The sequence below is a fragment of the Oncorhynchus clarkii genome, chromosome 11, assembly GCF_045791955.1.
Source record: "Oncorhynchus clarkii lewisi isolate Uvic-CL-2024 chromosome 11, UVic_Ocla_1.0, whole genome shotgun sequence".
Lineage (NCBI taxonomy): Eukaryota > Metazoa > Chordata > Actinopteri > Salmoniformes > Salmonidae > Oncorhynchus > Oncorhynchus clarkii.
The window spans coordinates 34,249,968-34,273,084 of NC_092157.1; the positions used below are offsets into that span (position 1 = coordinate 34,249,968).

At 43.2% G+C, this 23,117-nt stretch overlaps 1 protein-coding gene across 1 annotated transcript in view; it reads left to right on the forward strand.

Annotated features, from left to right (window-relative positions):
• Window positions 1-12,235, forward strand: part of LOC139420455 (rab effector MyRIP-like) — an 87,368-nt gene extending 75,133 nt beyond the window's left edge. Inside the window, exons 10-14 of the mRNA XM_071170619.1 lie at window positions 1,377-1,568; window positions 2,844-3,005; window positions 3,609-3,707; window positions 3,787-3,847; window positions 11,936-12,235. Of these exons, the coding sequence (XP_071026720.1) occupies window positions 1,377-1,568; window positions 2,844-3,005; window positions 3,609-3,707; window positions 3,787-3,847; window positions 11,936-11,979 (558 nt within the window). The 3' untranslated portion in view covers window positions 11,980-12,235. The remainder of the gene's footprint in view (window positions 1-1,376; window positions 1,569-2,843; window positions 3,006-3,608; window positions 3,708-3,786; window positions 3,848-11,935) is intronic.
• The last annotated feature ends 10,882 nt before the right edge of the window (window positions 12,236-23,117 follow it).

Here is a 23,117-nt window from a genome sequence, read left to right on the forward strand (position 1 = left end):
TTGTATGAATAAGAGCACAATGAATTTAAAAACTTTGCCTTTGCGGCCATTTGTGTAAGTTGCTGTCACCTTTCCTCTTTTGGAATAACAAGGACACTGAAGTATATCTGCACAAGTATATCTGCACAACTCTCCACTTGTTTGAGATGTCGACTAAGTGTCAAAAGTATAGATCTGCGGCGTGTTCATAAAGCCCCAGTGGAACACACAGGGATGTGTGAAACTTACTCCTCAGCTGTGAGTTTCCAACTTGCGTCACTTCATTAACTTGCTCTTGAGGTGGCACGATCGGCTGAGACGCCTGCAGGAGCACGGTCACGTGTGTTTGTCCGTACCAGGTATGGGCCCAATTTGTGGAGGAAATGTCACTCGCTGATAAGCAAGCAGCTTATAAGCAAGTGCACAAGCACACACTGCATGGTATCTCAGGTAATGCGGGTGTGGATGCACTGTCTAAAGTGCTTCCTCAACACAAATGTCACCGTAGGAAATGGAGCCGTGTGTTGGGAGCCACGTTGGTAATGATGTCTCTTTGTAATGGGGGTGATGGCCAAGACTCCGGCTCCCATTCTCCGTCGACCTACTCGGTCAGCACCGTAACTATTTGCTCTCTAAGTCACCGCCGAGTGCTCAAAAGGAGCCGTCTCTCGTCTCATCTCCGGCTCAAGTGCCACCCACGAACACCCCCTAACACCCACACTGTGCCTTTCCTTTCAAAGCCTGTGCACGTCGCTAGCCGGGCTAACGCGTCTTAGAGAGAGAGAAAGCGGGTGGATCAATGCACTCATTAGTCCCACAGATCAAAGCTTCAAGCCAATGATTAACTCAATATTGAATTACATCCATCTCCCTCCTTCTCCATCTTCCCTCTCTCCTTTTCAGATGTACTGTTCTTGTTTGTACTGTACAGTTGGAGTGTGGTTTGTTATGTCGTTTAGGTTCAAGCCGAGACTGCCCTTTCATTTGCCTCATGTTAGGTCCACTGTCACCCTTGCGTGACCTCTATAACTTAAACCTATTATATAGCGGAATCTACTAATAGAGAAGGTCAACAGCTCTCCTCCTCTTCCACCCAAAATTTCAGACTCTTCTTCCACACACTGTTTTTCCTCCCACCTGATCGCTTCGTGCAGGTCGAGCGTGAGTCATGATGCGTGTCTGGGTGTGTGTTGAGGTGTAAAAGCTGTGTGTGTGTGTCATTGACTGACTTCGTCTGTCATTGTCATTGAGGACCATACTGTAAACATCTCACTTGGACCCGCTTCACTGTTTCATATATGTTTTTTACTCACTGATGGTAGTCATCTTTGCCTATGACTCGTATCTCTGTGTGTGTTGTATGTCTGTTTTGTATGTGGTGTGTGTGTGTTGAACAGAAGTACTCGGCAGCATCTCTGTGCAGTATCACCACAGAAGTCCTGAAGGTGCTCAACGCTACCGAGGAGCTGATTGGTGAGGCGGGGGGCGATAGCGTCACCCCCTCAGAGTGCATGAGCGCGTCTGAATCCTTCTCCAGCAGCTTAGAGACCAGGGAGCTGGACCAGAAACTCACAAAGATGGAGGAAAACGTAAGAACCACAGCCTACAGTTGAAGTCGGAAGTTTACATACACCTTAGCCAAATACATTTAAACTCAGTTTTTCACAATTCCTGACATTTAATCCTTGTAAAAATTCCCTGTCTTGGGTCATTTAGGATCACCACTTTATTTTAAGAATGTGAAATGTCAGAACAATAGAAGAGAGAATGATTTATTTCAGCTTTTATTTATTTCATCACATTCCCAGTGGGCCAGAAGTTTACGTACACTCAATTAGTATTTGGCAGCATTGCCTTTAAATTGTTTAACTTGGGTCAAACATTTCGGGTAGCCTTCCACAAGCTTCCCACAATACGTTGAGTGAATTTTGTCCCATTCCTCCTGACAGAGCTGGTGTAACTGAGTCAGGTTTGTAGGCCTCCTTGCTCACACACGCTTTTTCCGAACTGCCCACACATTTTCTATAGGATTGAAGTCAGGGCTTTGTGATGGCCACTCCAATACCTTGACTTTGTTGTCCTTAAGCCATTTTGCCACAACTTTGGAAGTATGCTTGGAGTCATTGTCCATTTGAAAGACCCATTTGCAAGCAAAGACTCACTGAGTTTGAAGGTAGGCCTTGAAATACATCTATAGGTACACCTCCAATTGACTCAAATGATGTCAATTATCCTATCAGAAGCTTCCAAAGCCAAGACGTAATTTTTGGGAATTTTCCAAGCTGTTTCAAGGCAGAGTCAATTTAGTGTATGTTAACTTCTGACCCACTAGAATTGTTATACAGGGAATTATAATTTAAATAATCTGTCTGTAAACAATTGTTGGAAAATTACTTGTGTCATGCACAAAGTAGATGTCCTAACCGACTTGCCAAAACTATAGTTTGTTAACAAGAAATTTGTGGAGTGGTTGAAAAACAAGTTTTAATCCAACCTAAGTGTATGTAAACTTCCGACTTCAACTGTACATACATCTGAATGTTGGTGGTTGTCACTATCTAGCCATGCTAGAAAGGACCAAAGTGCAGCGCTTTCTAAACCCATAACTTAATCCTTACCCTAACCTCAACCGTAACCCTAGATCAAGAGAATAGATAACCTATGTGTACTTGCCCATCTGAAGTCACTATGTGAGCCACTTTTGTCCATCTTAGCATGACCATATAGTGACTACAACCTGTATTATTTAATGTAGAGGCTCAACAAGACAGGCCCTAGGATAGAGCCCTGTGGGATCCCAACATTGTTATGCTCAGAACCTGTGCCCTTTGAGTTCTCCTGTAACATGTGACTTGTCCCTGCAGGTGTACCTGGCTGCGGGGGCGGTGTACGGCCTGGAGGGGGCACTGGGGGACCTGGAGGAGGTGGCCCGGGACATCAGCAGTAGCACCTCAGACAGAGAGCTGGCCTTCCTGGAGGAACAGGTGGCCACTGCCGCCACCCAGGTGCAGCAGTCTGAGCTCCAGGTAGGGGGTCCATTCATATCCAAACGCCCAGTTGTTTCAATGGCTGTGTTCCATGCTGATTACATTGCAGATGCATGTCAGATTTCACAGCACCTAGGTAGGTGTGACATATGAGCCAATCACATCTTCTTTTGTCATATACAGTATGTTTAAGGTATTTTCACAATTTATTGATCAAAAAGAGAGAGTGGATGACAGTGCTGAAAGTGAATTTGTGGTAAAGGGAAGTTGGTTGGCATGTGTCCTGGACGCTGCGTCTTAGACCACTAGATCACCCTAGGCTACCAACCAGATGTTATGATAGAGCAATTTGATGCCAACTGTGCAGTCGATGACATGGCACGTCTACAGTGTGGTCGGCCTGGAACGCGACCAGGGTCTGATGGTCCTGTTAGAATGCAGGCTTAAATGTGGAGACTGGATAGAGTGTGAAGGATATGTAATTGTATTCCACTGGTGTCTTCTAAATTGTCTTTCAGTAGCAAAGTGAATTGATGTGATCTGCTAGCCTGAGCCTTGATCTACACCACATGTACAGCAAATATAGTTTTACTTCAGGTCTGATATCCTTTTTCTGAATTGTTTTTCATCTTCTCCCTCCAGATATCAGACATCGAGGTGAGGATATTATCTTTAAAAACAGCTGGACTGAACGTCACCGCCTGCAATCGTTTCTCCAAGTTCCCCAAGCCAAAACCTAAGGTAGTATTTTTCCACCTTACAGTTATTACACACATACACAGCCTAATGGTCACTGTACTCATGTACTGTTTCTCTGCAGCCTCAAACCCTCGACACGTCACGTCAACAGAGGAGAAAGCTACCTGCCCCTCCAGCCAAAGGTAACGGACTTGTTGAAATGCTCCCAAAGAGAACCTGTTTTGCTTCTGAACCATTTGTTTAGTTCTGTTTAATCTATTGATGCATCCATTTCCATGTCCTTCTTTTGTTTAATTAAGTTTATAGGGTTGACTCCCCTTGTTGATTGAAAAAGTACCAGGGCGCAAAATGATCCAAACGTTGTCACTCCATAAAATCTCAAATCTTTCAGACTGTGTAATATCACACTGTCTCAAGGAGAAAGTTTTGCCTTTCAACAGTCGTAAAACACACACACACACACACACACACACACACACACACACACACACACACACACCCTCTTAGGGCGTTCATGTGCGTTTTACATCGATCTTGCGTTTCACATCACTGTGGCAACACAATGTTGTCTGCTCCGCAGAGTAACGGACCCTTTTTAATGTGTGGATGTTGGATGGGGGGGGGGGGGGGGCTGGTATTCACACTTGGAAGGCTAACATCACACATTTGGATCTACAGGAGGAGATTGAATGGACGCCAGACTAAATGCACCAGCTAGAGAGGGAAGAAAGAGAAAGGTTCAATTAGGAAAGAGAGACGAAGCACCGAGAATAAGAGACGAATGGGACACACTCCTTTTCATTTTAATAATTATTTCATTAATTATTAATGGTGGTTTTGTTTCTGTTTGGCGCCATCAAGCAGCCTCACCGTGTCAGTGATTCACTCTGTTTTTTTTAGCTTTAGTCTCAAAGAAAAGCACAACGCAACAGAGGCGAGATCAAAGAAGTCGTCTCATAGTCATGTCGTGTTGATTTCAGAAAGAGATCGACAGAGCGTCTTTTAAAAAGATCGTCGTTAGGTTAGAGCTGTATTCTTTCAGGAAGGGATGCATGTTTTACTGTTTCTCTCTCTGTCTGGGGGAACTTCTGAATTTCATGCCCAATTCTGATTAAATACGACCAAATAGTGTAACAAAAACTTAAAGGACACCTGCTCTTTCCTTTCCATAGACTGACCAGTTGAACCCAGGTGAAAAGCTATGATCCCTTATTTTTTTATTTTTTTTAACTCTGTTTATTAAGTTTTGAACATACACACACACAGACAAGACAAAGCAATATAAATAATACACTCAACTAGAAAAAAAAAAAAAAAAAAAATTTTTTAAAAAAGCTTTTAAAAAGCTTTAAAGAAACCATACTTTAGACAAGTTAAACACACCAGGCAGAAGGCTACAGAGGTTAAAGGGCAATCTATAGTACAGGGACAGAGCAAACACCTCACCATTGTTCCTGTAAGCAGTCAAGGGATAAGGGTGGAGAAATGCAACCACTCACAGAGAGTCATGGCCACAGACCGACCATCCACTGGACAAAAAAAAAGTTTACAATGCTTTAAAATAAAAAATGATTATTCATGTAGGCGTGAACAAAATGTAAAAATAACTGGGAAAAACAAGCTCACACTTCAGTCTCTGCCTGGGCAAGATGAACAAGGCATCTGCGGACCACAATCAATAAGCACATGGACCTTAATACCCCCCCAGCAAAAACACAGAGAGAAGCTCCTCCAACCCTTAAGTCACAGACTTATTTTAGTATTAATTGGGATGCCATCAGAGGATGGACTGTTTAAAGTAAGACCGGAATGGAGCCCAAGCCTCATCAAACAGTTTGGGGTTCCCACGTGAATTTAATTTAATTTTTTCTAGTTTCAGAGAGCACAACACATCCCTCACCCAATATTTATACGATGGGGGAGCTGCCATCTTCCAGTTCTGTAGTATTAGCCGTCTAGCTAAAAGAGTTGTATAAGCAACAGTGTCCGACTGGATTCTTGATAGGGGGGTACCCATGGGCAGTACTCCAAAAAGGGCTGTAAGGGGAGACGGATCTATAACAGTGTCATATATATCAGAGAAACATTTAAATATTAATTCCCAGAAACCTGACAGTTTATGACAGCCCCAAAACATATGCAACAGTGTGGCTGGTTCCACCTTACATCTGACACAGGTAGGATCAAAATCAGAGAATATTCCTCCAAGTTTGGCCCCCGACCAGTGGATACGGTGAACCACCTTGAATTGAATGAGGCTGTGTCTAGTGCTAAAAGAGGACGAGTGTACCCTGCGCAGCACAGATTCCCAGGCGTCTTCCCCAAGTTCCTCCCCCAAATCCTTTTCCCATCGAGTCTTTAAAGGCACCAGAGAAGGGTTCTGTAGGTCATGAATGATTGCATATACATCTGAAATTGCGCCTCTAGGAAGCTTGTTCAGCTCCAAGATGCTCTCTATAGCAGTATTCGCAGGCCTATTGGGAAATCCAGGTGTGTTAGCCCTGACAAAGTTTCTAGTCTGGAGATAGCGGAAAAAGTGGGATTGGGGGAGATTGAACTTTTCCTGCAGCTGAGAAAAAGAGGCAAATGTATCATCAAAGAATAATTGGGCTAGCGAGGGAAGGCCTAGTGAGTGCCAAATGCCAAAAGCCCCATCATTCAAAGATGGAGGAAATAAAATGTTCTGATTGATTGGGCCTGATAGAGAAAAGCCTCGGAGGCTAAAGGCTAAACGGAACTGATTCCAAATTTTAAGAGACTGCTTTACAATTGGGTTGGCACACCTTTTGCCTAGGGACACTGGGAGAGACGAGCACAGCACAGAGGAAAGTGCTGCAGGTTTACACGATTCAGACTCCATCTGGGCCCAGAGTGGTCTAGGGCCAGTAGGATCAGTCTGCAGCCAGTACAGAACGGCTCTGAAATTTGCAGCCCAGTAGTATGTCTGAAAATTTGGTAAAGCTAAACCCCCCAATGACCTAGGCTTCTGTAAATGTTTTCTACCAATCCGTGGTACCTTGCCATTCCAAATAAAATGCATGAATGGTTGATCCAGTGAAATAAAAAAAGATTTTGGAATAAAAATGGGTAAACATTGAAATAAATATAAAAATTTGGGCAACACATTCATTTTAATGACATTAATCCTTCCGATAAGAGAAAGGGGTAGCGAATTCCAAAAAGTAAAAGATTGTTTCAATCTGTCTGCTAGAGCAACAAAGTTTTCCTGAAACAAATTTGAATATTTCCTTGTCACTTTTACTACCAAGTAAGTGAATTGATCCCGGACAATCCTAAACTGAGAACTTGTGAAAGAGCACTTTAAAGCAGCCTTGTTTACCAGAAAGAGCTCACTCTTGCCTAGATTCAGCTTGTACCCTGAGATTGATCCAAACTTTTTAAGAACAGATAGGGCACGTGGCAATGAGGTATCGGGGTTGGAGATAAACAAAAGGAGGTCGTCAGCATATAGCGAGACTTTCTGCTCTAAGCCCGCCCTGATTATGCCTTGAATGGCATCATTAGAGCGTAGTGCAATGGCGAGAGGCTCGATTGCCAAAGCAAACAACAAGGGGGAGAGTGGGCAACCCTGTCTGGATCCGCGGTGCAAGGGAAAATAGTCAGAGGACAAGTTATTGGTCCGTACCGAAGCCATGGGGGAAAAATAAAGAATCTTTGTCCACGCAATGAATTTGGGGCCAAAGCCAAATCTATAAAGGGCAGCTGTTAGGTAATCCCACTCAACGCGGTCAAACGCTTTTTCAGCATCAAGTGAGACCACCACCTCCGGGTCCTCCGACGCTGGGGAGTACAGTATATTCATAAGGCGCCTAATATTGAAAAATAAATGCCTATTTCTCACAAAGCCATTCTGGTCAGAGTGTATTACTTGGTGCAGCAAGCCTTCCATACGGATGGCTAAAAGCTTAGCTAGGATTTTGTAATCACAGTTTAAAAGCGAGATTGGGCGATAGGATCCACATTCCAGGGGGTCTTTGTTTTTCTTTAGTAGTAATGAAATTGAAGCCTGATAAAGACTAGGCGGCAGCTTTGAAGTATTGAGGCACTCTGCAAATAGTCGGGACAAGAATGGGCAAAGCAGACCAGAAAACGTCCTGTAAAATTTGGTTGGAAAACCGTCCGGACCCGGTGATTTACCACTTTTCATTGCGGACACTGCTGTTGCAATCTCCTCAAGCGTAAATTCTTCTTCTAGACAGTCATGGGAGTCTGTATCAATTGAAGGCATATTCAAGCCATTAAAGAAGGAGTCAATCAGCGAAGGGTCTTGAGGGGATTCAGAGGTGTATAGCGCAGAGTAAAATTGTTTAAATTGATCATTGATCTCTTTATGTATAACTGTGGTGGCACCAGACGGGGTCCTTATTTGTGGGATTAAACGTGAGGCCTCGGATTTACGGATCTGATGTGCAAGGAGTTTACTGGCCTTGTCGCCTTGTTCATAGACTTTGTATCAAGCTCGCAAGAGTAACTGTTCAGCTTGCCTGGTAGAAAGCTCATCAAATTCAGATTGGAGTAGTTGGCGCTCTTTATGCAGATCAGAGGAAGGATCCGTAGCATACCTCTCATCCAATGTGGCTATGGACTCGCTCAGGTCCCGAAGTCGCTGGGAGCGAACTCTGTTTTGGTTGGCTGTATAAGAAATAATTTGGCCACGTAGGTATGCTTTGAGAGACTCCCATATGGTAGAGCAGGACATACCTGGTGTTGAATTAGTTTCTAGGAATAAGGTAATTTCAGAAGAAATGAAATTAACAAACTCCTTATCTGAGAGTAAAATGGGGTTGAGACGCCATTGATAACACCTAGGAGGTCGCTGGGGAAACTCTAGTTCAAGCACTAATGGTGAATGGTCAGAGATAACAATACTCTCGTAAGTACACTGCCGAAGGTTAGGCAGAAGTTTTTTGTCCAAAAATAAGTAATCAATCCGGGAGTATGTTTGATGAACATGAGAATAAAAGGAATACTGTCTATCTGTAGGATGTAGGAAACGCCAGGCCTCAAACATAGCATATTTCTGAAGAAAGGATTGAATAAGTAGGGCACATTTAGATGGGCCTGTATTTGTTTGTGAGGACTTGTCAAGAACTGGGGACATTTTACAGTTGAAATCCCCCCCTAAAATCAACAAATGAGAATCTAAATTGGGAATAGCAGACAGAAAGGAAGAAATGAAACTTGTGTCATCCCAATTGGGAGCATAAACACTAGCCAAAACAAGAGGGGTAGAAAACAGTTCATCGGTTACTATGACGTATCGTCCCTTAGGATCAGCAATAACCTCAGAAGCTACAAAGGGAGTAGCCTTATCAACCAGAATAGCAGCACCTCTTGATTTACTATGAAAGTTTGAGTGGAACACTTGACCAACCCAGTCCTTACGCATCCTAAAATGCTCACCAGTCCTCAAGTGAGTCTCTTGTAGAAATGCAATATTTGCATTCAAACCCTTTAAGTGTGTCAACACCCTCTTACGCTTCACCGGGTTGTTAACCCCTTTGGTATTCCAAGAAATGTACTTGATCGTATTATTTCGGCCCCTCTGGGCATTCCCGTTATTCAACCCTGTCATCAGAGCATAGAATGGAAAAGCAATGAGCGCCCAAAACCCCCAGAATAACTTGTCTCAGAGTAATAATGTACGGTGGTAAATGTTTGGAAAAAGTACAGAAAAAAAAAACAGAAAAAAAAACTAAAAAGACAGAATGACAACATTAGAACTGAACAATTCAACCTGCCCCCCCACCCCCTCCCCCCATCCCAGACAATACCTCCCCAAACGAGGTACAAGCCTAAATAGAACATGTTCTCTTCGCACAGTATGTCTGTGAGAGTGCGGTCTTAAACCTAAACCCACAGTCCCGCTCTTTAAAGTCGCGTTTTGTTAGTGGATCAAGCAGCAAAAAGAAAGATTTGTATTTATTTTTTTCAAAAAAAAAAAAGGCGAATCCCCTGTGCAAACGGAATGACAAAAGCACCACTTGTAGATGTATATAATTGTATTCCCCGTCTTATAACAGGCATTGAGAGAAAATAAATAAAATGTATAAAGGCTCTCAGCCAAAAATCTAATTTGAAGTAAGGAAATCGTAGTAAGACAATCAAAAATAATAGTAATTATAATAGTAGTCTAATTGAAGCTGAGACAGCTTACAACCAATCCCCAAAAACTACGTCTGCGCAACGTTGAACGTTTGCTGGGCTTAAATGACGCTCAAAACTTTTAAAATGAAAGTGAGGCCCCAGAAACCGTGTAGCCTCGGGAGACATTTGTTGTTTACTGGGTCAATGCAAACGCAAAAAATATTTTGAGTCACTGAGACAATGTGTAAACAAACTAAATAGGTGAGCGAGATAAGGCACGCACACTAGATGATCAAAACATTAGATCACATCAAATAAGCCTGAATAGTTTCACCAACTATACAAGACTAGCCTGTTATATCTGAACATAATTGTACCACAAGTGGGGTACTTACTATCCACAGTTCGCAAGCAACAGTTGCTAAACTATGAGTATAATCTAGACTTCTTGATATGACGTTGAATTTGAGCCATAGCCTCCTCCGGAGATTCAAACGTGTGGTCTTTACCCTCATGAGATATCCAGAAACGGGCCGGGAATCGCAGTCCATACTTCACACTTGGATGGTCCCGAAGTACTCGTTTGGCCTGTCCGAAAGCTGCGCGCTGCCTGGAAACAGTGGGGGAGTAGTCCTGGTATATGGAAAAGCTCTGTCCTTGAAAGCTCAGAGTGGTATTGCGGGCTCGTCGGAGGATCTCCATCTTCTCATGAAAAAAGTGCACTCGAAGAATTATGTCACGGGGCCTCTCCCCATCCCGGGGCTTTGGGCGCAGCGACCGGTGGGCTCGATCAATCAGGGGCTTTTCATCTAAGGCAAGAACATCCTTCAGCAGCCCTGAAACGAAATCCGTGGCGCGATGCATTTCCGCGGACTCTGGGACTGATACAAGCCTCAGATTATTACGGCGAGAGAATCCCTCTAAACTCACACAGCTCTCCCTCACCTTTTTCAAATCCGCAGCTAGGCGTTTAACTTCAGCCTCCAGGGATGTAGTTAAGTCGGAGACATTAGTAGCGGAGGCCTCCAGTGCTGCAATCATTGTAGTGTGTGACGCAGTTGTTGTTTTGAGTGATGTAATTGCCGGCACAGTCTCGTTCCGCAGGATGGTTAAATCTGCTTTTAAAGTATCAGAAACCTCCTGTATTCTGGCCTCAATCGTAGCAACCACCTGTGTTTTCATTTCAACTATCTCAGAGCGTAGTAGTTTGATGGCCTCGAGAATGTTCATTTCAGCGCCGCCAGTCCAAGCCGCGCCCCCGGGTAAAGTGTGCGTCCCCGGGCCCTCAGACTCAGGAGAGGGCGGTGATGAGAGCGGGTCTTGTAGGCCGGGTTTTCTCAGAGTCATGTTCTTGGCCTTATGTTTGGTCGACATGCTGACATTCGGAAGCAAAGTAGTCTTGGTTTTTACGGAAAGGGATCACCAAATTAATATTTGAAAATAAATACGGTTTTGCTGCAGAATTCACATAAACTTTAAGAATACCACGGGAGCAAACGGAAAACACGTCAGTCGCACATGGCGTCCCCTACCATCCCCCCTAGTCCTGGTATCGCTATGATCCCTTATTGATGTCACCTGTTAAATTCACTTCAATCAGGGTAGATGAAGGGGAGGACACAAGTTAGTTAAAGGAGGAGACAATTGTCTTTAGACAATTGAGACATGGATTGTGTATGTGTGCCATTCAGAGTGTGACTGGGCAAGGCTAAATATTTAGGTGTCTTTGAACAGGGTATGGTAGTAGGTGCCAGGCGCACTGGTTTGTGTCAAGAACTGCAATGCTCCTGGGTTTTTCACGCTCAACAGTTTCCCAGGTGTATCAAGAATGGTCCACCACCCAAAGGCCTTCCAGCCAACTTGACACAACTGTGGGAAGCATTGGAGTCAACATGGGCCAGCATCCCTATGGAATGCTTTTTGACACCTTGTGGAGTCCATGTCCCGACGAATTGAGGCTGTTCTGGCGGCAAAAGGGGGGGGGTTGCAACGCAATATTAGGACGGTGTTCTTAATGTTTGGTGCACTCCGTGTATATGCAATGTAAACTACATTTACGTTATACTATGTAATAGCTTCATTTGTCATTTTGACTATTGAATACTTTCCTTACCTGAATAGCTGAAGTATATGTCTATATGTATTTCTTGGTCTTCTTCCAGATAAGGAGTCCGAGCAGCAGGTGAGAGCACTTCAGCCGTACTGACATACAGACAGCACAAAAAGTCCCTCGAGGGCACCCCAGGACCCGTGGACCCCCGCGGGGCCTCTCCAATCCAGTGCCTTGATCCAGCGTCCGCTTCGGGCTACACAGGGACTAACACCTGCCCTGTGCACCCCAACCAGCGCTCTCCTCAGCCAGGCACTTCCCCATCCTGTCACCCTCTAAAAATGACCCCATACCATGCCTCCCCATCCTACTCCATCCACCCCCCCCCCCTCTCCCCCCGGGCCTCACTCACTGTAACCACCACACCACGACACCCACAACGTGGTGGGTTGATAGACGGCGTGTCTCTGCCTTAAAATCAGCATACGAACACTCCTCACCGTGACAACTCACTGTCTTACTATCAAAAGAAGACGTCACTTCAGAGTCATTGTAGTACAGAAAATAAACTTGTCAGTCTTTTTTTCTAACTGTTTGCAAGAGTGTTGTAGGTGTTTGAACTAATGTACAAAGAAGATGTGAAAAAAACACGTGAAATACTTCTGTGGTACGTGTCCCTAAAGAGGCTAAACCATGTTTTATACTACTGTTTTACTTTCTCTCACCAATGAAATGTCATGATGAATTGTAGAGCAGTTGCAGAACCTGTTCAATGTTGACATTTAATTATTATTTCTGTGTAAAGACTCAAAAGTAATCATTTCCCTGAAACTAGCAAATAAGAAATCCTCATTCACTAAGATATGGTCTGATGTTTTTCAAATTTTAGAAAAGGAGATTACTTGAAAAAACATCTGGTGTCCTCTCCTGTTCCTCAGTTAAGAATTGTCATTAAGGTAGCAAGTGAACACACCTCAACCTTTTTGAAGGAGGTGATTTTGTGATGACATAATTACTCTTGTGCTTAGTTACCATATTTGGAGAAAGTTTTGCTATATTGCTAGTAATGTAATGAAACATTTACATGTAATTGCATTTTCAAAATAATGAAGCATTTGTCACACAAATAGGCTACCTATCTGTAAAGCATTTATGAACCCAAAGAAGCCATGAATTAATTAAATCAACACGTGTTTCTTACCAATTAAAAACACCTGTCTATGAAATTGTCACCATCTAAGCCGTTAGTTGTTATTTTTATATTTAATTTATTTCAGCTTTGTGGCCTTTATTTGGCATAGATCCTGATTTGTCACCTGTGCTGTATGGCTCCAGTAATGAATTGTACGTTGCGTTAAATATCTAGTAAAGATGTAAACATAATGAAGCCTAATGGGCTGTATGACAAAATGCTATTGAAAACCATGATTTTATTACAAGCAAATTGAATTTTTAACTTTTCAAGATTGTTATCATTTTCACTAAAACAAAGTGAGTGGAAAATGGCGTAAGCTTTCTCCCCCTCTGAAAGCTTTTCTCATCAGTTATGTCTGAAAGCGTGTCATGTTTCCATCTTCAAACTGCTTTACATGTGTGGCTGCATTAATTGTCTAAAATCGTATGATTTCAAAAGTTGATAAGGGTATTCATATTCATGATAAAATGGGAGATGCTATAAATAGTAGTTGATGCAGTGTGTGACACAACTCCAAAGAGTCTCGAGTGCTCGGCCTGTTTCTATCAAGCGTCTCATTGTAGGAGTACTGGTCTAGGATCAGATCTTTCCTGTCCATGTTAACTGTATTCATCGTGATCTACAAATACAGGCCTTGCTCTTTATATTGAGAAAGTCAAAGTATTAATATAGAGGATATGAAATACAAGGTTGCGTAGGGTTCTGTTCGTGTCTACTGCTCGGTAATGACAGGTAAAATAGTATGACGTTTGCTTTGGTCCGTGGTGTTATGTGCAGCCTTTTTTTCAGGCCACACATAACACCCTGGACCAGAACTAGTATAAAGTGTCATCTAGTTGTCCTTTGAGAACAGCTTATTCCCATACCTCTGGACTGCTGGGACTTCTGTTGTTTTTACCTGATATTATGATATTTGATTCTATTGGGTTCTATTTGAACACTGGTGGGCCCATATATTCATCCTATGATCGCTTTTTGCAGGTTTGGCAGATCGTTCCTGTATGTTGTCGTTGTTCCTGGAGGTGTGTTGTGTATAAACGCATGTTAAATAGATGTACAAAATTCTCACGAGAAGCACAGCCAAGGGGTTCATCATTATCAATGTCCTGTATTTTTATATTGTAAAAAAAAAAGTGATCTCACCTCAGAATTTGTTTATATATATATATATATATATGTAAAAAAAAAAAAACGGATATGACATATAAGATATAATTGCCCAATCATAAACTAGATCCTTCTGTGTTGTCTGTGGGAGACTGTGCAACCTAGCTGCCATCATGACGGAATGACTGCAGTGAAGTTCACTATGCACAGCTTTGATGGACTATTCACTCATGTGCAATCGTTTGTTGCAATCCATATCATGTGTTGGGGAAAAATATAAAGAAGCAAAAAATGTATTATCTATGTGCCAAATTGCTCTGAATGAGAAAAAGTGTAATACTAAATGAATAAAAGTTTGCATACCTGAATGATCTCTGGAGTTTCCTGTCATTTCTAACCTTTGGGAGTTAATGACCTATTACTTATCTTATGTTACGAAGAAAATCCCTTTTTCAGCAATATTCATACCTATTTACCTCATGGTAAAAAAATATATATATATATGAACCCGCTAATTTGGAATTTGAGCATCTTTACATTTCTCTTGATTATGTCCTGTTTTTCGTTCAACAATCGGTAACAGCACCAATCTACCAAAAACATAGTTAGAGACATCTTCATTTATTAATAAATATAGATTGCATTTCTCAGTATGTACAGAATACAACTTGTTTTTTGGGTCAGCCAGTTTAGAAGTCCCTTTGAGTAAGACTTAGGCTTGAGTAGAAGAAAGACAGGAAGGAAGAAAGAAAATGAGAAAGAGACCGAGAAACGGGGACAATCCTTGATTAAATAAATAAAAATACACATTCACAAACACAGACGGTGGGTGGCGAGCGTGTTGTCACGGTAACCAGTCGGCGTCCTCCCCTCCCAGTGTCTTCCCGAGGCTCTCCTGGTTCCTGATGGTGTTGAGGAGAAGCTCCAGGGTGTTTATCACATATTCAGGGTGTCTGAGCCCACCGCTGCCCCCTCCTCTGCTCTGCCTCTTCCCAAAGCGCCCGATGGGCCTCACCCCACGCCCCACGTACCACAATGGATCTATCTCTGGACCTGATAAAGAAAAGATTTGGGATGAGTGGAAGCTATATATATATATATATATATATATATATATTTCAACCTTAGCTTGATGCTTCCACTCATCCCGCACACAGTATTTATACACACACAGTGTATACAAGCATGTGCTCGCAATCACAGACAGACTGAAACACACACACTCAAACTCTCTGACAAGCACACACAAATGCCTGTCCACAAAGTAGCCTACATAGTTGTACCGTTATGCCTAAACAGTATGTCACATTTGATAGTCAGACCTAATAACCCTTCATATTGCTGTTCCATAACTAGTGTTAATGTTGTGAAGGACACAATGTATTGGTATGAGTTCTGATGTGGTATGAACAATAACGTGATATGAACAATAACCTGGTATGAACAATAACATGGTATGAACAATAACATTGTATGAACATTAACGTGATATGAACAATAACGTGATATGAACAATAACCTGGTATGAACAATAACATTGTATGAACATTAACGTGATATGAACAATAACGTGGTATGAACAATAACGTGATATGAACAATAACATGGTATGAACATTGTATGAACATTAACGTGATATGAACAATAACGTGGTATGAACAATAACGTGGTGTAAACAATTTAGTGGTATGAACAATAGCATGTATAAACAATAAGGTGGTATGATCAATAACCTGGTATGAACAATACTATTTATGCTACAAACAATAACCTGGTATGAACAATACCATGTAGGCTATGAACAATAACCAGAAAGTAGATGTCACCTTTTCATCAGGCAGTGGAGGTCCATTTATTGGATTTTAGGGTTATTTAATTTATAAACCCCATATTAATAATGTTAAAAACCTTAGATGATATTATGATATAACAAAATGTATTTTTAGAATCATTGTAGATCATATCACGTTATCAGTGTGATATGTGTTACCCATTCAAAATAATTAATTAATTTGTTTATTATGATTGTATTCGTTTATTAACACATTTTACCACACCCTTTATAAACCATTTGTAATAGTTTAGAAATCTGAAATATTATTTATATTAATTAACATACAAAAATGTAATTGTATTAAATAAAATGTGCAATCCATGTGTAATATCCATATAGTCACAAATCATTCACTTTTATTCGAAAATAAAACGAGCATCAACTTACTTCTATTGTCGACATTGTGGACGATATGATAGTCGTGCTCCACTGTGGTACTGTGTACACAGGTGACCGTCGTGGACAGCAGCAGCAGTACCGTGAGCGCAGCCGTCAGCCAGCGGGTCCCCAGGACGCACTCTCTCACAGTCACCGGGCTCGCCACTCTAGTCTCAGGAATCATTGTAGATGGACAGCAAGGAACTGCACGTTGACCGTCTTATTTTAAAACGACATAAAGGTAAAGATAAATGGTTGAACCCGACTTTAGACTTGTATCAATGTCATCTTGTCCTAACTTTTCAATTAGTATGTTTAACGCGTAATTGCGCACGATTGCGTCATCTTAGAAAATACAGATATGTCTACCAATGAATTATCTACTCTTACCTAATAACTGAATAAATAATTTATTATCCTAAATAAGTGTTCACATTTTATATATAAAAGTCTAGCGGTTTGTGGACGGCACACAACTGTCTTAAACTTACTGTAAACTTTTGTAGCTTTGTAGAGGTTTTTCGGTGGAGGGTTTCCTCGTGTGAGGTTCTTCATTGGCGGGAAGGGTGTGAGCGGGAGTTTATATATTCCCGGACTGCCCATATTAGATGATGAATCAAGAACGTCACATAGGATACTCCGGTGGATAAAGTCACCCCACCACTTCCTCCTCGTCCACTCCTTCTTGCCTCTTCTTTCCTTTAAGAATTAAAAAGTAATTTAATTGGGCTTTTGGGTTGGAGTTTTCCTCGGTCATGGCACGCCGCGGTGCACTCCATCAAGTAGTCAATGACATGTGGACAACATTAAATTAGTAGACTGCATGCTTTGGGGACCTTCACTTCAAGTACAAGACAGTGGCCCAGGGTTGTGGAGGCGGGTATGCGTCAATCATCTTGATTAGTATCGACAAGTCCTTTCGTTGTCATAGCACCAACCATATAGTGGAAAACTGATCAATGAGTATAATTTTCAATGAATGAACTTGTGTATGTCTAATAACATTCACTCATATTGTGATTCATTATAGGTAACTGAATTCTGGAGCACTGGACAGTTCCTTCAATGTAACATGGTAAATGGTTATATCCTATCATAGGCCTACATTCTATGGTGATGTGCATGATTCACATACATACATTAACAAATTGATGAATGCAAAATGTGAGTGATCAATATAGTGATATTAAAATCAAATGTTATTTGTCACATGTGAATACAACAGGTGGATACAACAGTGAGGGGGGGGGGTCTTATGGCTTGGGGCTAGAAGCTGTTTAGAAGCCTCTTGGACCTAGATTTGACGCTCCGGTACTTTGTAACATTTTTATTTCACCTTTATTTAACCAGGTAGGCTAGTTGAGAACAAGTTCTCATTTACAACTGCGACCTGGCCAAGATAAAGCATAGCAGTGTGAACGGACAACAACACAGAGTTACACATGGAGTAAACAATAAACAAGTCAATAACACAGTAGAAAAAGAAAAAAGAGTCTACATACATTGTATGCAAAAGACATGAGGAGGTAGGCGATTAATTACAATTTAGCAGATTAACACTGGAGTGAAATTATCAAATGGTCATGTGCAGGTAGAGATACTGGTGTGCAAAAGAGCAGAAAAGTAAATAAATAAAAACAGTATGGGGATGAGGTAGGTAAATTGGGTGGGCTATTTACCGTTGGACTATGTACAGCTGCAGCAATCGGTTAGCTGCTCAGATAGCAGATGTTTAAAGTTGGTGAGGGAGATAAAAGTCTCCAACTTCAGCGATTTTTGCAATTCGTTCCAGTCACAGGCAGCAGAGAACTGGAAGGAAAGGCGGCCAAATGAGGTGTTGGCTTTAGGGATGGTCAGTGAGATACACCTGCTGGAGCGCGTGCTACGGGTGAGTGTTGCCATCGTGACCAGTGAACTGAGATAAGGCGGAGCTTTACCTAGCATAGACTTGTAGATGACCTGTAGCCAGTGGGTCTGGCAAGGAATATGTAGCGAGGACCAGCCGACTAGAGCATACAGGTTGCAGTGGTGGGTGGTTTAAGTTGCTTTAGTAACAAAACGGATGGCACTGTGATAAACTGCATCCAGTTTGCTGAGTAAGCTATTTTGTAGATGACATCGCCGAAGTCGAGGATCGGTAGGATAGTCAGTTTTACTAGGGTAGTTTGGCGGCGTGAGTGAGGGAGGCTTTGTTGCGGAATAGAAAGCCGGCTCTAGATTTGATTTTAGATTGGAGATGTTTGATATGAGTCTGGAAGGAGAGTTTACAGTCTAGCCAGACACCTAGGTACTTATAGATGTCCACATATTCTAGGTCGGCACCATCCAGGGTGGTGATGCTAGTCGGGCGTGCGGGTGCAGGCAGCGAACAGTTGAAAAGCATGCATTTGGTTTTACTAGCGTTTAAGAGCAGTTGGAGGAATGTGTGTCCAAGGGCAGTGTCCAAGGAAGGGCCGGAAGTATACAGAATGGTGTCGTCTGCGTAGAGGTGGATCAGGGAATCGCCGCAGCAAGAGCAACATCATTGATATATACAGAGAAAAGAGTCGGCCCGAGAATTGAACCCTGTGGCACCCCCATAGAGACTGCCAGAGGACCGGACAACATGCCCTCTGATTTGACACACTGAACTCTGTCTGCAAAGTAGTTGGTGAACCAGGCAAGGCAGTCATTAGAAAAACCGAGGCTACTGAGTCTGCCGATAAGAATATGGTGATTGACAGAGTCGAAAGCCTTGGCCAGGTCGATGAAGTCGGCTGCACAGTACTGTCTTTTATCGATGGCGGTTATGATATCGTTTAGTACCTTGAGCGTGGCAGAGGTGCACCCGTGACCGGCTCGGAAACCAGATTGCACAGCGGAGAAGGTACGGTGGGATTCGAGATGCTCAGTGATCTGTTTGTTGACTAGGCTTTTGAAGACCTTAGATAGGCAGGGCAGGATGGATATAGGTCTGTAGCAGTTTGGGTCCAGGGTGTCTCCCCCTTTGAAGAGGGGGATGACTGCGGCAGCTTTCCAATCCTTGGGGATCTCAGACGATATGAAAGAGAGGTTGAACAGGCTGGTAATAGTGGTTGCGACAATGGCGGCGGATAGTTTCAGAAATAGAGGGTCCAGGATGCAAACTTCTGCTTGAAAAAGCTGGCCTTTGCTTTCCTGACTGACTGCGTGTATTGGTTCCTGACTTCCCTGAACAGTTGCATATCGCGGGGACTATTCAATGCTATTGCAGTCCGCCACAGGATGTTTTTATGCTGGTCGAGGGCAGTCAGGTCTGGAGTGAACCAAGGGCTATATCTGTTCTTAGTTCTGCATTTTGTGAATGGAGCATGCTTATCTAAGATGGTGAGGAAGTTACTTTTAAAGAATGACCAGGCATCCTCAACTGACGGGATGAGGTCAACATCCCTTCCAGGATACCCGGGCCAGGTCGATTAGAAAGGCCTGCTCGCAGAAGTGTTTTAGGGAGCGTTTGACAGTGATGAGGGGTGGTCGTTTGACTGCGGACCCGTAGCGGATGCAGGCAATGAGGCAGTGATCGCTGAGATCCTGATTAAAGACAGCAGAGGTGTATTTGGAGGGCCAGTTGGTCAGGATAACGTCTATGAGGGTGCCATTGTTTACAGATTTAGGGTTGTACCTGGTGGGTTCCTTGATCATTTGTGTGAGATTGAGGGCATCTAGCTTAGATTGTAGGACTGCCAGGGTGTTAAGCATATCCCAGTTTAGGTCACCTAACAGAACAAACTCTGAAGCTAGATGGGGGGCGATCAATTCACAAATGGTGTCCAGGGCACAGCTGGGAGCTGAGGGGGGTCGGTAGCAGGCTGCAACTGTGAGATACTTATTTCTGGAGAGAGTCATTTTTAAAATTAGTAGTTCAAACTGTTTGAGTATGGACCTGGAAAGTATGATATTACTTTGCAGGCTATCTCTGCAGTAGACTGCAACTCCGCCCCCTTTGGCAGTTCTATCTTGACGGAAAATGTTATAGTTGGGTATGGAAATCTCAGAATTTTTGGTGGCCTTCCTTCTGATGTTGACATGCATGAAACCAAGGCCTTTTCGATCACAGAAGTCAACAAATGAGGGTGCCTGGGGACATGCAGGGCCTGGGTTTACCTCCACATCACCCGCGGAACAAAGGAAGAGTAGTATGAGGGTGCGGCTAAAGGCTATCAAAACTGGTCGCCTAGAGCGTTGGGGACAAAGAATAAAAGGAGCAGATTTCTGGGCGTGGTAGAATATATTTAGGGCATAATGCACAGACAGGGGTATGGTGGGGAGGTAAGCCCAGGCACTGGGTGATGATAAGAGAGGTTGTATCTCTGGACATGCTGGTTGTAATGGGTAAGGTCACCGCATGTGTGGGAGGTGGGACAAAGGAGGTATCAGAGGTATTAAGAGTGGAACTAGGGGGTCCATTGTAAACTAAAACAGTTTTGTTGGTGAACTTGAATCTCTCAACCTGCTCTACTACAGCCCCGTTGATGAGAATGGGGGAGTGCCCGGTCCTCCTTTTCCTATAGTCCACAATCATCTCCTTTGTCTTGATCACATTGACGGAGAGGTTGTTGTCCTGGCACCACTCGGTCAGGTCTCTGACCTACTCCCTATATGGCTGTCTCATCGTTATCGGTGATTAGGTTTACCACTATTGTGTCATCAGCAAACTTAATGATGGTGTTGGAGTCGTACCTGGCCGTGCAGTCATGAGTGAACAGGGAGTACAGGAGGGAACTGAGCATGCATGCCTGAGGGGCCACAGTGTTGAGGATCCATGTGGCGGATGTATTGTTACCTACCCTTACTACCTGGGGGCGGCCCTTCAGGAAGTCCAGGATCCAGTTGCAGAGGGAGGTGTTTAGTCCCAGGGTCCTTAGCTTAGTGCTGAGCTTTGAGGGCACGATGGTGTTGAATGCTGAGCTGTCGTCAATGAATAGCATTCTCACATAGGTGTTCCTTTTGTCTAGGTGGGAAAGGGCAGTGTGGAGTAAAATAGAGATTGCATCATTTGTGGATCTGTTGGTGTGGTATGCTAATTGGAGTGTGTCTAGGATTTCTGGGATAATGGTGTTGACGTGAGCCATGACCAGCCTTTCAAGGCATTTCATGGTTACAGATGTGAGTGCTACGTGAGTGCTACGGGTCGGTAGTCATTTAGTGTTCTTAGGCACAGGGACTGTGGTGGTCTGCTTGAAACATGTTGATATTACAGACTCAAACAGGGAGAGGTTGAAAATGTCAGTGAAGACATTTGGCAGTTGGTCAGTGCATGCTCGGAGTACACACGTCCTGGTAATCCATCTGGCCCAGCGGCCTTGTGAATGTTGACCTGTTTAAAGGTGTTACTCACAACGGCTGCGGAGAGCGTGATCACACAGTCATCTGGAACAGCTGATGCACTCATGCATGTTTCAGTGTTACTTGCTTCGAAGTGAGCATAGAAGTAGTTTAGTTCATCTGCGAGGCTTGTGTCACTGGGCAGCTCTTGGCTGTGCTTCCCTTTGTAGTCTGTAATAGTTTGCAAGCCCTGCCACATCCGACTAGTATCGGAGCCGGTGTAGTACGATTTGATCTTAGTCCTGTATTAACACTTTGCCTGTTTGATGGTTCGTCAGAGGGCATAGCGGGATTTCTTATAAGCTTCCGGGTTAGAGTCCCTCTCCTTGAAAGCGACAGCTCATGGCTTCTGGTTTGGGTATGTACATACGGTCACTGTGGGGACGACGTCCTCGATGCACTTATTGATAAAGCTTGTCACTGATGTGGTGTACTCCTCAATGCCGTCGGAAGAATCCTGGACCATATTCCAGTCTGTGCTTACAAAACTGTCCTGTAGTTTAGCATCTGCTTCATCTGACCAGTTTTTTATAGACCGAATCACTGGTGCTTCCTGCTTTAATTTTAGCTTGTAAGCAGGAATCAGGAGGATAGAGTTATGGTCAGATTTGCCAAATGGAAGGCAAGGGAGAGCTTTGAACTCGTCTCTGTGTGTGGAGTAAAGGTGGTATATAATTTTTTCCCTCTGGTTGCACATTTAACATGCTGATAGATATTAGGTAAAACTGATTTAAGTTTCCCTGCATTAAAGTCCCCAGCCACTAGGAGCACCACCTCTGGATGAACGTTTTCCTGTTTGTTTATGGCGGAATACAGCTAATTTAGTGCGGTTTTAGTGCCAGCATCGGTCTGTGGTTGTATGTAGACAGCTACGAAAATACAGATGAAAACTCTCTAGGTAGATAGTGTGGTCTACAGCTTATCATGGGATACTCTACCTCAGACGAGCAAAACACTGAGACTTCCGTATATATCATGCACCAGCTATTGTTTACAAATATGCATAAGCCCCCGCCCCGTGTCTTACCAGAGGCTGCTGTTCTGTCCTGCCGATAGTGTGTATATCCCGCCAGATGTATGTTCTTATTGTCGTCGTTCAGCCACGACTCTGTGAAACATAAGATATTACAGTTTTTAATGTCCCGTTGGTAGGATGTACGTGCTTTAAGTTGGTCACATTTATTTTCCAGTGATTGAACGTTAGCTAGCAGAACGGAAGGCAAGGGCAGATTAGCCACTCGTCGTTTGATCCTCACAAGGCATCCTGATCTCTTTCTGCGAAACCTACGTTTCCTTTTCCATCGAATCACGGGGATCTGGGCCTTGTCGGGTGCCTGTAGTATATCTCTCGTGTCCGACTCATTGAAGAAGAACTCCTCGTCCAATTTGAGGTCCAGAAGCTCTTTTCGGTCATAAGAGATGGTAGCAGCAACATTA